Here is a 17,047-nt window from a genome sequence, read left to right on the forward strand (position 1 = left end):
TGTATTTTTTGGCAGACACAGAGTTTTGCCATGTTGGCCAGGCTGGTCTCGAACTCCTGACCTCAAGTGATCCGCCCGCCTCAGCCTCCCAAAGTGCTGAGTTTACTGATGTGAGCCACCATGCCCGGCCCTATTGCATATTTTATCCTGCAGTGATTTAAATTAAGATGAAATTCTTGACCAGGCATGGTGGCTCATGCCTGTAATCCCAGCACTTTGGGAGGATGTTTTTCTCTGATAATTAACCATGATTTTTCACTTCATGAAGTTATTTTTATCGTTAAACTTTGATCTCTTTTATCTGAAAATAACGTTGACTTATTTCTAGGCACCGTAACTAAATCTCTCCTTAGGTATGTTGACAGTCTTCATCCACTGATTTAGTACAAGTGTGCTTTGACTTGGGTTTATTGGCTGTGGAGAAGGATCTTTTCTTGATATTAGTGAAGAGAGAATTTTGTTAGGAGTAGTGTCAAAAAGCAGGTTGGGCGGGTTTCCATCTTGTGAGGTCATTAAGCAAGATTTCAGGAGTGTGGATACTAGATTGCTTTTTTCCTGTCCTTGAAAAAGGACGTAGTTTGTCGCACAAGCCCAGCTGTTTTCCTGTGTGGTGCCTGTTTAACTACTCCTGTTGTATAACAATTCTCTTTGTTTGTGTAGGTTCGCAGGATGAGCCATACTACTTTTTTTTTTTTTTTTTTTTTAATTTGTAAGAGATGGGATCTCCCTGGAGAGCAGCTTGGGATAATCATAGCTCATTTCAGCCTTGATCTTCATGAACTCAAGGAGTCCTCCTGCCTCAGCCTCCTGAGTAGTTGGGACTATAGGCATGTGAAACTGTGCTTGGCAAGCCATACTTTATTTTAAAGTCTATTGAACCGGATCATGAAGATGAAACATTTTGAGTTTATGACTTCTTTCTGCAATATTCTGGATTCTGGGGTGAGAGTGGTAGAACAGATAAGATGCTTGTCTCACCATGGAGTTCTAATATTTGTAAATTACATGCAATAATATTTACTTTTTTTGGTAACAGCATTATTGAGATATAATTCACACACCATAAAATTCACCCAATTAAAATGTACAAATGTACAGTTAACTGTATTAAATTATACTTAATATCCAGAGTTGTGCATCCATCACCACAGTTTGAGAATGTTGTTTATCTCAAAAGGAAACCCAGGATCCTTTAGCAGTCACCCTCCTTCCTCCCACCTCTCCCTTCAGCTTAGGCAACCACTAACCTACTTTCTGTCTCTATGGGTTTACCTATTCTGGACATTTCATAGAAGCAGAATCCCACGATATACGGTCTTTGGTGATTGGCTTCTTTCACTTACCATATGTTTTCAAGGTTTATCTGTAATGTACATGTATCAGCACTTTCTTTTTATTGCCAGATAAAATCCCATTGTATTGATATGCCACAATTTGTCCATCTAACAGTTGATGGACATTTATCTCCACTTTTTTGCTATTATATATAATGCTGATGTGAACATTCATGTACAAGTTTTACATGGACATGCTTTTTATTTTTCTGTTGAATACGTGCCTAAGAGTGAAATTACTGAACCCTATGGTGACTCTATTGCTTAACCTTTTGAGGAACTGACCATTTATTTTAGATACATAGTTTATAAGTTCTGAAAAATGAATGGTTTTTGTAACCTACTACATAGAAGACACAGAAAACTTCCATTTACCCTGTTATATTCCTTTGACAAAGTCCGTTTGTGGATAAACTCTGCCTCCAACCTCTAGCCCCTGGCAAGCACTGATCTGTTTTCCATTTCTACAGTTTTGTGTTAAGTAGAATATTATATAAATGGACTTACAGTCTTTTGGAGTCTAGCTTCTCCGCCACTTGCACTCCCTCCGGGACAGGGTCTCAGTCTGTTGTCCAGGCAGGAGTGCAGTGAGTCTAGCTTCTTTTACTTAAAATGATTAGCATTTGAGATCCATTCATGTCTTTGTGTCTATTAATAGTTAATTCCTTTTAAATGCCTACTAGTAATCAATTATATGGATGTGCCATAGTTTGTATATTGGCCAGAAGATATTTGACTAATTTCCAGTTTTTTTGCACATTATGAATGAAACTACTACAAGCATTTGTGTTCAGGGTTTTGTGTGAATTTAAGTTGTCATTTATCTTGGGTAAATACCTACGGGTGGGATTGCTGAGTCATATGGTTAGTGGATGTTTAACTTTCATAAGAAACTGCCAAATTGCTTTCCAAAGTGACTGTACCATTTTGCACTCTACCAACAATGTGTGAGACTTCCAAATTGCTCCTCATCTTTGTCAGCACTTAATGATGTTTCATTAAGGAAATAAAGATCCTTTTGTGTCTTTATTTGCGACGTGTATATTTTCTTTGATTAGGTGTCATTCATTTAAGACTTTTCCCCATTTGAGGCCAGGCACGGTGGGTCATGCCTATAATCCTAGCACTTTGGAAGGCTAAGGCCAGGAGCATTGCTTGAACTCAGGAGTTTAGGACCAGCTTGGGCAACATAGCGAGACTTCATCTTTACAAAAAATGAAAAAATTAGCTGGGCATGGTGGCACATACCAGTTACAGGTTGAGCTGGGAGGATTGCTTAAGTCTGGGAGATCAAGGCTGTAGTGAGCCATGATCCTGCAACTGCACTCCAGCGTGCGGAGACAGAGCAAGACCCTGTCTCTCAAAACAGCAACCACAGCAAACTTTTGCCCATTTGAAAAATATTAGGTTGTTTGTTGTCTTGTTATTGAGTGTTTAGTTTCTTTCTTCTTTCTTTCTTTCTTTTTTTTTTTTGGAGACAGTGCCTCACTCTGGTTGCCCAGGCTGGAGTACAGTGGCTCTATCCCGGCTCACTGCAATCTCCACCTCCTGGGCTCAGGTGATTCTCCCACCTCAACTTCCCAAGTTGTAGGGATTACAGGCTCCGACATGCCTGCTTAGTTTTTTGTGTTTTTAGTAGAGATGCGGTTTTGCCATCTTGCCCAGGCTAGTCCTGAACCCCTGGATTCAAGCAATTCACCCACCACAGCCTCCCAAAGTGTTGGGATTACCAGCATGAGCCACTGTGCCCAGCCTAGTTTCTTCATGTATTTTAGATACAAATCCTTTATCTTATTTACGTAAGTTTTACAAGTATTTACCACAGTCTGTATCTTGTCCCTTTGTTCTTATAACAATGTCTTTCACAGTGGAAATGTTTTTAGTTTTGATGATGTTCAGTTTATCAATTTTCTTCTTTTTAAAAAATATTTTGAGGCCGGGCGTGGTGGCTCAAGCCTGTAATCCCAGCACTTTGGGAGGCCGAGACGGGCGGATCACGAGGTCAGGAGATCGAGACCACCCTGGGTAACATGGTGAAACCCCCGTCTCTACTAAAAAAATACAAAATAAACTAGCCGGGCGAGGTGGTGGGTACCTGTAGTCCCAGCTACTCCGGACGCTGAGGCAGGAGAATGGCGTAAACCCGGGTGGCGGAACTTGGAGTGAGCCGAGATCCAGCCATTGCACTCCAGCCTGGGTGACAGAGCGAGACTGCGCCCCCCCAAAACAAACAAACAAAAAAGTAAATAAAAAATATTTTGTAGAGACAAGGCTTTGCTTGCTATGTTGCCCAAGCTAGTCTCAAACTCCTGGACTCAAGTGATCCTCCCACCTTGTCCTCCCAAAGTGCTTGGATTACAGGCATGAGCCACTGTGCCTGGTCCTATCAATTTTTTTTTTTTTTAAATAGGTCATGCTTTTGATGTATTATCTAGGAACTCTTGGCCTAATCCAAAATAACAGTTGTTTCCTCTTACTGTTTCTTCTAAAAGATTCATAGTTTTCTGTTTTACACTAGATGCACACATTTTGAATTAATTTTTCTTCAAAGGGTGCGGTATTGGTAAAGAGCGTCATTGTTTTGCATATGGTTTTTCAGTTGTTACAGCACCATTTGTTGAAAAGACTATTTCTCTACTTAATTGCCTTTGCACCTTTGTGAAAAATCGATTCACCACATTTGTGTGGGCCTTCTTAAGGGTTTTACATTCTGTTCACTGATTTGTTTGTATGTCCTTTTGCCAGTACCACACTATCTTGGTTTTCAAGTGTTAATTTTAAGGTTTGGATGTTTATCTAATGCCCCCTTCCTTTTGGTTTTTCAAAGTTAAAAACTTCAGATTCATATCATAAAAAACAGCCATTTTATTTTACCTGAGGTAACATATAGCAGTACCTCAAATTCATGAGTTATTTCTTTCTTCCTATCTGAATTGAGAACCATGGTTTGGGATACTGAGGTAGAGGATATGTGAAGTTGAGGATGATGTGGATGACTGCTTGTCCTTTTTCCTAGGGATACATACTGAAAGTGGTTGCCTTGCGTACAAGTCTGATCGTTAGCTGCATCATCTTAGCACAAAGCACCTTTTTCGATGAAAAGAGTCTCACTTCTTTTACTCCAGAAAGGAAATAGAAAATTGGAAAGATTGTGTATCCTTGATAGAATCTGCACACTATTTGTACAGAATAGTAAAGCCAAACTTAGGAGAATCTCCTCTGCCTGTTCCATAGTCATGGTTCTTTTATCTGTTTATTTTAAAAGTTTGTTTTTTATTGTGGTAAAATATACATAACACAATATTTACCATTTTAATCATTTTTCAGTGTACAGTTCTGTGGCATTAAGTAAATTCACATCGTGCAGCCATAACCACCATTCATGTTCAAGATTAATCATGTTTTTTTTTTTTTGAGACAGAGTCTCGCTTTGTCACCCAGACTGGAGTGCAGTGGCCGGATCTCGGCTCACTGCAAGCTCCGCCTCCTAGGTTTACACCATTCTCCTGCCTCAGCCTCCTGAGTAGCTGGGACTACAGGCACCCATCACCTCGCCTGGCTAGTTTTTTTGTATTTTTTAGTAGAGACGGGGTTTCACCATGTTAGCCAGGATGGTCTCGATCTCCTGACCTCGTGATCTGCCCATCTCGGCCTCCCAAAGTGCTGGAATTACAGGCTTGAGCCACCGTGCCTGGCCAATCATGATTATTTTTTAACGTAAGTTCCATCACTGAAACTTTTAGCACATTAAAGTTATATTCACTTTTTGAAATTACATATTAACAATGCTCTAGCATTTCAGGTCAATGACAAGGCCTTAACATTTTTGTAAATCTTATAGTTACACCTATAAAAACTTTCAGCCAGTAGTATAACTTCCAGCAAACTTTGATTTTCATCATATGCGAGTAGCATTCAGTTATTCTTTAAAATATAGCTTTTTAAAGTCTGCCAAATGTATGTAGCTCACTTGTTATTATCCACATCTATGTCCAGAGAAGTTTAGTGAATCAGCATGTTTTATTTTGGTTATTATCAAGGCCATTTGAGTGGTTCAGATGTAGGTCCAACTGGAATTAACTTCAACTTGTTTTTGTTACTGATACTTCTTCAAGGTGGGCAGTTAAAAAATTGTATAAATTTGTGGGGGACAAGTGTAATTTTGTTCAATGGATATATTGCTGTAGTGGTGAAGTCAGGGTTTTCAATGTGTCCATCACCTGAAAAACGTATGTTGTACCCATTAAGTAATTTCTCATTATCCGCCTACTCCCTTGTGGGTCTTTGTTTTCTGACATTCCACACTCTACCTCCATGTGTATACATTATTTAAATCTCATTAGTAAGTGAGAACATGTATTTGTCTTTCTGAGTTGTTTCACATAAGATAATGGCTTCCAGTTCCATCTACGTTGCTGCAAGAGACATGACTTCATTTTTTATGGTTGAATAGTATTCCATTGTGTCTATATACCACATCTTCTTTATGCAGTCATCTTCTGATGGACACTTAGGTTGATTCCGTATTTTTCCTATTGTGCAAGGTGGGCATTTTTGAGGAGAGAGGCTTACTTTGTTGCCTTCTGCCTTTGCTTTGTCATATGGATTGATTGTATTTGAATCTGAATTGGGCATTAGAAAACACTGTTAAAGCATATTGGTCTGTTGTAGAACTAAAAATGTGAGGGCATTTGAAACTTGTGAGTCTATCACTCATTTTTGCATGTGTATATCATTTTGTCTCAGAAAATGTGTATTTTTATCTTGTGTAGAAATAGCAGTGTAGTCAGCAGCCATTGTTGCATAGGCTCTGGCAATATTGTTTTGGTTTTTTGTTTGTATGTTTCTAAACTTATACACCGGATATGTTTCTGGGTAGACTTAAATATGACTGGTAGGAAATCAGTTAGCAATATGTGCTGACTTGTGTCTTAGTTCATAGAAAATCAGAGCCAGAACAAGGGGTTTTCTGGCTAAGCTCTTTGAGACTAATGTTTCTGAATTTGTTAAAAATCTAATATCGGTCAGGTGTGGTGGCTCGTGCCTGTAATCCCAGAAATTTGGGAGGCCAAGGTGAGAGGATGGCTTGAACCCAGGATTTTGAGACTAGCCTGGGCAACATAGGGAGACACCACCTCTACCAAAAAATTTAAAGATTAGCTGAGCATGATGGTGCACACCCGTAGGCCCAGCTACTCTGGAGACTGAGGTGAGAAGATCACTTGAGCTCAGGAAGTTGAGGCTGCAGTCAACTGTGATCAGACCACTATACTCCAAAACAAAACAAAATCTAATGTAATGGTTTCTAGTTGTGTACATTCCAGAGATACTAATTGCAAAGATTCAATGATAAAGATAGTATAGTCTTGCAATTCTAAAATCCCAAGAGCTTGGAAAACTATTCTTTTTCTTGCATTGGTAAATTTCTGGACAGAAGGGTAGAAGTTTGAATATTCATATATTTTGCTGTAGAGATATTAATGTGTTTGATTAAGGGTGCTGCCTAGATTCTGCTAGGGGTGTTAGGTAGTATACATAAGCACTGTGTTTGCGCTCTAGTAGTGGAAAAATTCTTGATTTCCAATAGGGTTTTTGGACCTGAATTAACAGCCAGCATTAAACAGAGTTGAAACAGAGTTTAAAATTGGTTAGTTTTATTTCCTTAGATCTCAATGGTAAAAGGTAAGGAGAGTAAAGAAAGAATTGCCCAGGTGAATGTTTGGGCTCGAGGGATCCTGCCATCACAGCTTTCTTAATGGCTGGAACTACAGGTATGCACCACTGTGCCAGGCTCTTTTTAAAAATAGGTTATTTTTTCTTTTGTAGGGGCTATTTACAAAAAGAAATCCTGGCTTTTTTTTTTTTTTTTTTTTAAATATATATTTATAGAGACAGGGTCTCTTGTGGTCTGGGCTGGAGCTGGTTTGTTTAAATTGGATTTTTTTAATTTTTGAAAAACATATTCGTGTGGTTCAGAAGTAATATTAAAAGACTGTAGCTATGGTCAGGTGTGGTGACTCGTGCCTGTAATCCTAGCACTTTGGGAGGCTGAGGTGGGCGGATTGCCTGAGCTCAGGAGTTCGAGACCAGCCTGGTCAACATGGCAAAGCCCCGTCTCTACTAAAAATACAAAAAATTAGCCAGCGGTGGTAGTGCATGCCTGTAGTCTCAGCTACTTGGGAGACTGAGTCACAGGAGGCTGAGTCATGAGAATCGCTTGAACCTGGAAGGCAGAGGTTGCAGTGAGCTGAGATTGTGCCACTGAACTCCAGCCTGGGTGACAGAGCTAGACTCTGTCTCAAAAAATAAAAAACTAAAAAAAGAAGACTATAGCTATTTCCAGAGTAACTGTATTTTAAAAAGTACATCTTTTGAGAAATTATGTTTGGCATCTTTGTGAAATAGTGTATAGTTTAGAAATTCTGCCATTATTTTATGTATTATAGAAGTTAACTTCCTTTTTTATTGTCAGAACTATGTAGAAATAAGAAAGCATAAATTGACATCGACATATTTGCCTAAATAATAAATAATATAGAAAAAGACCCTTTGCATTATATTTTATCTCCTGATACTAGTTGCTTGTTTTACCTGTAAATCAGTATTTATTTGATGACATTGGTATCCTTGATCTTCCTTTCAATGAGGAAATGATAACCTGAGTCTTTCACTTTAAGAATATTGCTTATGCTGAACATTAGGGCAGTAGTTTTTCTTGTAGTGGAGTGGGGCAAGGTTTAGGAATGTTCAGCTGGGAATTATAAATGACTTTAGTATTTTGTTAGACTGAAAGACAATTTCTGTTTATTTTCACTTCTTGTTTTTACTTTGTGAAAATCCACCTTTTAAGGAGGTACTGACTATAAACAACCCCAGTGCCAGATATGATTGCCATCGATGAAGAAGGTTTATTTTGAAGAGAGTTCATCCTTCATGAAGTTTCATAAACATTTGTTCTTTAAAATGTATTGGAGCTCTCTTTTCTGCATAAGTGGGAAACATATCATTAATACATACCATGTAACCTCCTCATGGATTCTTGGACTTCTCTGATGAAATTTAGTCTCTGCAAGTGTATTTGCCTAGTTGGTATTTGTTGTAACATGTATGTAGTGAGTACTTTAATAATCAGAGTCTGTTGTGCTTCAGTAATCTTTAACCATCAAATTGTATTTATTTATGAAATTTGCCTTGTGGTATTATTCTACTAGAAAAAGAAAGTGGAGAATTTGAAATTTTTTACATTTATATTTCTACTTAGAGTCTTAATTCAGTATTGCATACTATCTATATAATCTTACTAATAGTTTTGCTTGTATTTCCTAATGATATAAATTACAGCAATTTGAAATACAGAAATATCAAGTGGATGTACTACTGTATTTCAGTCATGGATTTTAAAAAATCAGCATGTTCTGGATTATTGTATGTGCATGTTACACTGCTCAATTATTGAATTAGAATTTTAAGTAGCACTATGAAAAGCTGTTTTGCCTGTATCCTGAGCTCAGAGAGAAAGAAACATCCAGTGATTTATGCTTGGAGATACAGTTTGGTGAGAACTGGTAATAAGCACGATGGCAGGCAGAATTAGGAAGGAAGTATGTGGTAGTGTACAAAGTTTTACAGGGGTCATTTCTTTGAATTCAAATTCTGTAGAAAATTTCTGGCAGTTCCTGTCTCATACTGATTTATTTAGGCTTTTTTTTTGGTAGAGAGGTGTGCTAATTGCAACTGGTTAAACTCCTGTGCTCAAGTGATCCTACCACCTCAGCCTCCCGAGTAGCTGAGACTACAGGTGCTGGCAGCCACACTCAGCTAATTTAGTAGAGACGAGGTCTTGCTGTGTTGCCCAGGCTTGTCTTGAACTCTTGGGGTTTAAGTGATTCTCTCAATTTGACCTCCAAAAGTGTTGGGATTATAGGCTTGAGCCACTGCACCCAGCCAGTTATTTTTAGTAGAAAATAAAGGTGGCAGAATCTCATCATGGGCCTAAAGTTTGGACACTTACTGTATAGTTGTGTTTGTTTTGAGATTCCATGGAATGTTTATCATGGGAAGGCTTTTGAAGAGATTGATATAGTCATTTTAGGACGTTTGAAGTATTTTGTTTTTTAGTTTTGGTGGAGAAGTATATAACTTACTAAATGGGTGAAAGTGCTTAGGTCGTTGGTGGAAATTTGTGGTGGCAGTTGTCTGTAACTATTAAGCATCCATTTTTGAATTCTCTTATCCTTAACTCGCTCTTCTAGAATTCCTAGAGGACCTGTGCAACAGCCTCTTGAGGATCGAATCTTCACTCCCACTGTCTCAGCAGTCTACAGCACGGTGAGTATCTGCAGCTTGTCAAATTGTGTGTGTGCTTTTGTGTGTGAATCCTTGGTATTATAGGCAGTGTTTGATTGACACATGACAAATTTTTGGCAAAAAGTTCAACAAAATTCTGAATAGAATGAGATGTATGTAATAGGATAAGGTGAATAGGCTCTTTCCCCATCATCTTAATCTAAGAAATGGAGTGAAACAAATACTATGTTAAGATAGAGAGACTTGCCGGGTGCGGTGGCTCACGCCTGTAATCCCAGCACTTTGGGAGGCCGAGACGGGCGGATCACAAGGTCAGGAGATCGAGACCATCCTGGCTAACACGGTGAAACCCCGTCTCTACTAAAAATACAAAAAATTAGCCGGGCATGGTGGCAGGCGCCTGTAGTCCCAGCTACTCGGGAGGTGGAGCTTGCAGTGAGCCGAGATCGCGCCACTGCGCTCCAACCTGGGCAACAAAGCGAGACTCCGTCTCAAACAAACAAACAAAAAACCGAAACAAAACAACAACAACAAAAAGATAGACTTATTTTTCCTTTCTGTAAATATTAACCTCTGGCCTTATTATTATTATTATTTTTATTATTTTCGAGATGGAGTTTCACTGTGTCACCCAGGCTGGAGTGCAGTGGTATGATCTTGGCTTATTGCAACCTCTGCCTCCTGGGTTCAAGCGATTCTCCCTCCTCAGCCTCCCAGTAACTGGGACTACAGGCACGTACCACCACACCTGGCTAATTCTTGTATTTTTAGTACAGGTGGGGTTTCACCATGGTGGCCAGGCTGGTCTCAAACTCCTGACCTCAGGTGATCTGCCCACCTTGGCCTCCTAACGTGCTGGGATTACAGGCAGCTTTGTATTCTTTTTGCACTCTGAGTTTTATTTTCTTTCTGGATTTTTTTTCTTAAAAATTTCACCAGTTTTATGTTTTCTAAACTTTAAATTTTTAAAATTTTACTTTTTATTCTCCTTGATTACGTATTTTCAAAATGCTGAAAGTTTAGAAGAGTGAACACTTTTTTAAAAAATTTGAGATGGAGATTTGCTCTTGTTGCCCAGGCTGGAATGTAATGGTGTGATCTCGGCTCACTGCAACCTCTGCCTTCCCAGTTCAAGCGATTCATCTGCCTCAGCCTCCGAAGTAGCTGGGATTATAGGCATGCGCCACCACGCCTTGCTAATTTTGTACTTTTGGTAGAGACAGAGTTTTACCATGTGGGTTAGGCTGGTCTTGAACTCCTGACCTCAAGTGATCCACCGCCTCAGCCCCTCAAAGTGCTGGAATTATAGGTGTGAGCCACTGTGCCCAGCTGTGAACACCGTTTTTAACAGAAGGAAATTTAATTTTTTTTTCATTTTTAAGAGATGAGGTCTCACTCTGTCACCCAGGCTGGAGTGCAGTGGCATGATTATGGATTACTGCAGCCTTGAACTCCTGGCCTCAAGTTATCCTCCTGTCTCAGCCTCCCAAGTAATTGGGACTACAGTCACATTGCTCTGTGCATGCTAATTAAAATAATTTTTTGACTGGGCAAGATGGCTTACGCCTGTAATCCCAGCACTTCGGAAGGCCAAGGTGGGTGGATCACGAGGTCAGGAGATCGAGACCATCTGGCTAACACAGTGAAACCCGTCTCTACTAAAAATACAAAAAATTAGCTGGGCGTGGTGGCGGGCGTCTGTAGTCCCAGCTACTTGGGAGGCTGAGGCAGGAGAATGGCGTGAACCCAGCAGGCAGAGCTTGCAGTGAGCTGAGATTGCGCCACTGCACTCCAGCCTGGGCAACAGAGCGAGACTCCGTTTCAAAAAAAAAAAAAAAAAAAATTATATTTTGGCAGAGGCAGGGTCTTACGATGTTGCTCAGGCTGGTCAGACTCCCAAACTCAAGCAGTCTGCCTGCTTCCATCTCCCAAAGTGCTGGGATTATAGACACGAGCCATTATGCCCAGCCCCTTTAATTTTTTATATTAGATGATTCAAATTCATAAATGAAGGGAAAATAATTATTTTGAGGATTCTTACTTGGTTGAGCAGGCTGGTTTCAGGTTCCTGGGCTCAAGTGATCCATCCACCTTGGCCTCCCAAAGTGCGGGATTACAGGCGTGAGCCACCATGCCTAGCCATATGAAAGAAAATTTAAAAGTTAGAGGATGAAGGTAACAATATTAGAAGTAAGTTTTAGGTGTTTTACAGCGAGCCTAAGATAATTTAGGGGAATTAGGGAGTGAAACCTATCTTTTAAATATTTTGACTCAACATACCATTAGATAGAATGCCTTAGAAGGACTCACAGTCTACTGAGGGAGATAAGAAAATAAATATAAAGTGATATGATAGAGAAGTGATTCATATTGTTTTGGGTTATGAATCACTTTTAGAATCTGAAAACAGTTTTAATGTTCTCTCTTTCAAGAGGAACATATATATTCAGTGTTTACATATAATTTCAGAATTTCCCAGATGTCCATCAGGCCATTTCTTTTTTTTGAGATGGAATCTCACTCTGTCGCCCAGGCTGGAGTGCAGGGGCTCGATCTCGGCTCACTACAGCCTCCGCCTCCTGGTTCAAGTGATTCTCCTGCCTCAGCCTTCCGAGTAGCTGGGATTACAGGTGCGCATCACCACACCTGGCTAATTTTTGTATTTTTAGTAAAGATGGGGTTTCACCATATTGGCCAGGCTGGTCTCAAACTCCTGACCTCCAATGATCCACCCACCTCAGCCTCCCAGTGTTCTGGGATTACAGGTGTGAGACCCTGCGCTCCACCTCATCAGGCCATTTCTAAGCTCCAGATTAAGAACCTTTGATTGGTGACAGGAACATGTTAATTGCATGCGAAAGGAAGAGGTGACTGCATTCAGAAAGTGACACTTAAAGCAGAAGATACTTCTGTAGGTAGAGAAGGGAAGGCAAAGCCTTCTAGGAAGTGAAGATTCAGACGCGTAGTTAATGGAGTGGTGAGTAGTCAGTTCACTGTGACATAATATGAAGTGAAATAAAGAGTATGTAGGTTGGTTGGGGGGTGGGGGTTTAAGCTGACCTTTGTATATTTGCAAATTAACTAAGCATGGTGGCATGTACCTGTAGTCCCAGGTACTTTAGAGGCTGAGGCAAGGGGATCACTTGAGGCCAGGAGTTCAAGGCTGCAGTGAGCTTTGATCAAACCTCTATGCTCCAGCCTGGGTGACAGAGTGAGACCCTCAACAAAAAAAAGAGTATCATGCAGGTAATGGATAGGATGATAGTTTTTCTTGGTTTGTCTGAAACAAGGCTCAGTAACACCTATTGTAGATCAATTTATTATTTCTGCAGCCCTATTCGCTCTTAGAATTGACCCAGTTTCTATTATAAATTATCTGGGCACCCTAATCATTAGGAATCTTCAATTCATTGAAAAATAACATTTTGAATAACACATTGAAAAATAACCTTTGGGCCCAGGGTGGTGGCTTACTCCTGTAATCCTGGGGCTTTGGGAGGCCAAGGCGAGTGGATCACAAGGTCAGGAAATCGAGACCATTCTGGCCAATATAGTGAAACCCTGTCTCTACTATTAATACAAAAATTAGCCGGGTGTGGTGGTGTGAACCTGTAGTCCCAGCTACTCGGGAGACTGAGGCAGGAGAATAGCTTAAGTCCGGGAGGCAGAGGTTACAGTGAGCCGAGATCGTACCACTGCACTCCAGCCTGGCGCCAGAGCGAGACTGTGTCTCAAAAGAAAAGAAAAGAAAAGAAAAAAACCTTTGGCTGATTGTGCTGTCTCCTACCTGTAATCCCAGCAGTAGGGGAGGCCAAGGTGGGAGGATTGCTTGAACCTAGTAGTTTGATACCAGCCTGTGCAACATAATGAGACTCCATCTCAACAAAAAATAAAAAAAACTAGCCAGTCATGGTGGTGTGAGCCTGTAATTTTAGGTAGTTGGGAGACTGAGGCAGGAGAATCACTTGAGCCCAGGAGGTCGAGGCTGCAGTGCGATATCTGATTGTGCCTCTGTGTTCCAGCCTGGGCGGTAGAGCAAGACCCTGTGTCTTAAGAAAAAAAAGGAAACTTAAAATATTTTTTTCTGGCACAGCCTTCCTCTAGGTCTTAGTTTTTTATGGTTTTTGAAAAAAGTACTATGCAAAAGAACAGCATCATTGTCAGAATCCCTCTTAAAATACGATGTTTTCTAATTACCTAAGTGTACTTTCACCATTTAAATATTATTTTTAAACTAAGATAAGTGAAAGAAAATGAAAACTTGTAGTAATCCTGCGTGATTTATAGAGACAAATACTATAACCATTTTTGGGGTGTAGTTTAGTTTGTCTTTCTTGTCTGTTTTGTAGGCCCTATGCTTTATCTTGTCACTTTATCTCATATCAGCTTTTCGTATGCCATTCCTTAGATAACAGTTCTTAAATAGTAAGTGGTTATATATTGTTTATTATAGAATTTAATCACTCAGCATTGAATACTTAAGCTTAAGCTTTTACTGTGTGTCATGCAGTGGTCTAGGTGTTCAGGATATGGTAATGGAGCAACACAGACCCTCAGCCCTCATGGATATTACATCTTTATGGTATAAGAAGACAGCAAACAAATATATATATACAGTTTCCTATTGGGTTGTAATAAGTAGCTTGATGAGAATAAAGCAGGATAAAGGGGTAGAGAATGACTGGTCATTCTACCTTAACTAATTATCTCAGGGAAAGTCTCTCTGAAAAGGTGGCAATTAAGCTGAAAGTGAAGATTTCTAGGGGAAAAAAAGCATTTGTGGTAGAAGGAACAGCAGTGCAGAGGCCCAGAGATAGTAGTGAGCTCAATGTAGTCTTAGAAATGGAAGAAAGCCAGTGTGGCTGGAATGGAGAGAGGCTGGATTTGAGACATCAGATTATGTGGACTGGTTTGGTTTGGCTCTGTGTCCTTACTCAAATCTCATGTGGAATTGTAATCCCCAACATGTCAGGGGAGGGACCTGGTGGGAGGTGATTGGATCATGGGGGTGTATTTTCCCCGCGCTGTTCTTATGATAGTGAATGAGTTCTCCTGAGATCTGATGGTTTAAAGGTGTGGCGCTTCCCCCCTTGCTTTCTCTCTCTCTCTCCTGCCACCATGTAAGACATGCCTTGCTTCCTCTTCATTTTCCACCATTATTGTAAGTTTCTTGGGGCCTCCCCAGCCATGTGGAACTGTGAGTCAGTTAAACCTCTTTTTTTTTTCCTTTTTCTTTTTTCTTAATAAATTATGCAGTCTCAGGTAGTTCTCTGTAGCAGTGTGAGAATGGACTAATACATGGACATTACAGACCATAGTAAAGATTTTGGATTTTAATCTAGATATACTAGAAAGGCAGTGGAGGATTCAGAGCAGTAGATGTGAATTTACTTTTAGAAGGTCAATGTGGCTGCTGTATGGAGAATAGACTGTGTGATGTGGACATGTGGTGGTGATTGAAGTGGGAGTAAGAAGTAAAGTCAGTAGAATATGTTGATGTCTTGGATGTGGGATGTGAGGGAAAAGAGTAAAGGTGGTGTCATAGATCTTGGTTTGGACAACTCAGTAGTCCTGTTTGTGGAGATGAATACTGAATGAGGAACAAGTATTTTGTTGAAAAAAACCTTAGTTATAAAACCTCATAAATGAGGACATATAATTCTGTACATTTATTACTTTGGAGAATAGATCATCAAAATCCTGTGAGCAACAGCACACTGCCTGTCATGTAGTTTACATGAAATATTTGAATCTAAGCTTTTGAATGTGTTTTTTGAGTTTGATCTAATTTGATTTTTACTATTTAAAACTACTGTCATATTTGTAGTCCTTTGATCAGTTTTAAAAAATCGAGACCAGGCATGGTGGCTCACACCTGTAATCCCAGCACTTTGGGAGGCTGAGGTGGGTGGCACTTGAGCTCAGGAGTTTGAGACCAGTCTGGGCAACATGGTGAAACCCCGTCTCTATTAGAAAAAAAAAAAAAAGTGTGTGTGTGGCTGAGTGTGGTGGCTGACACATGTAATCCTAGCACTTTGGCATGCCAAGGTGGGAGGACTGCTCGAGCCCGGGAACTTGAGACCAGGAACTTGAGACCAGCCTGGGAGACAGAATGAAACCATCATCTGCAAAAAAAAAAAGAAAAAAAAAAAGTGTTTGTGTATATATTATATTTTATGCCTATTCTGGAAGAAAGGATTTTAGGGAGCTAGAAGTTACCTTAAAGTATGATAGTCTTTCCTTTTTATTTATTCATTTATTTGACAGAGTCTCACTCTGTCGCCCAGGTCAGAGTGTACTGGCATAATTATAGCTCATCGAAGCCTTGAACTCCTGAGTTCAAATAAACCTCCCATCTCAGCTTCCTAAATAGCTGAGTAACTAGGATTGGAGGCACAAGCCACCGTACCCAGCTAATGTTTTATACTTTTTAACAGAGGCAGAGCCTTGCTATGTTGCCCTGGCTGGTCTCAAACTCCTGTCTTCAGTTGATCCTCTCGCCTCAGCCACTCAAGTGCTGGGATTATGGTGTGAGCTGCTTCATCCTGCTGGTTTCCCCTTTTTTGTTGTTGGTTTTTGTTTGTTTTTAGGTGGAACCTTACTCTGTCACCCAGGCTAGAGTACAGTGATTCATTCTTGGTTCACTGAAACCTCCATCTCCGGGGTTCAAGTGATTCTCCTGCCTCATCCTCCTGAGTAGCTGGTACTGCAGGCATGTGCCACCACACCCGACAGATTTTTGTATTTTTTAGTGAAGAAGGAGTTTCGCTGTGTTGGCTGGGCTGGTCTTGAACTCCTGACGTCGAGTGATTCACCCGCCTTGGCCTCCCAATGTGCTGGGATTATGTCATGAAGTAAAAGTTAACCCCCAGTTCACCTCCTACTGCCTTAGCATATGGTGTCCATATGTCACTTTCATTGAATTGGTTAAATTCCTTGAAAGGCTTGAAAGACTCCTGGCCAGTCTCAAAATTACACAAAGATTGTGCTTTTTTGTATCTGGTATGCAGGTTTTATATACTAATGTACGCCATTTTACGTAATAGGGATTTGCTGATAATCAAAGAAGCATTAGAAGTTGGACTTGGCCGGGCATGGTGACTCACACCTGTCATCCCAGTACTTTGGGAGGCCAAGGTGGTGGGAGGATTGCTTGAGGTCAGGAGTTTGAGACCAGCCTGGGCAACATGGTGAGACCCTGTCTCTGTAGTTTTAAAAAATTAAGAAAAAAAATTTGGGACTGTGCGTGGTTGGCTCACTCCTGTAGTCCCAGCACTTTGAGAGGCTGAGGTGGGTAGATCACTTGAGGTCAGGAGTTTGAGACCAGCTTGGCCAACATGGTGAAACCCTGCCTCTACTAAAAATACAAAAAATTAGCTGGGCATGGTGGTGTGAGCCGGTAGTCC

The 17,047-nt window shown here is 40.3% G+C and overlaps 1 protein-coding gene across 26 annotated transcripts in view; it reads left to right on the forward strand.

The window, feature by feature from the left end:
* Positions 1-17,047, forward strand: part of EIF4G3 (eukaryotic translation initiation factor 4 gamma 3) — a 373,903-nt gene that overhangs the window by 84,830 nt on the left and 272,026 nt on the right. For 25 of the 26 annotated variants that reach the window (XM_073007734.1, XM_073007735.1, XM_073007738.1 and 22 more), the window contains one exon: positions 9,587-9,662. Coding sequence is in view for 17 of the 26 variants with exons in the window: in XM_073007741.1 (XP_072863842.1) it covers positions 9,587-9,662 (76 nt within the window). In the remaining 9 variants the exon portion in view is untranslated. Of the gene's footprint in view, positions 1-4,468; positions 4,488-9,586; positions 9,663-17,047 lie in introns of those variants that run through there. The other variant, XM_073007736.1, reaches the window with a different exon arrangement.

Source organism: Chlorocebus sabaeus, chromosome 20 (genome assembly GCF_047675955.1).
Source record: "Chlorocebus sabaeus isolate Y175 chromosome 20, mChlSab1.0.hap1, whole genome shotgun sequence".
NCBI lineage: Eukaryota > Metazoa > Chordata > Mammalia > Primates > Cercopithecidae > Chlorocebus > Chlorocebus sabaeus.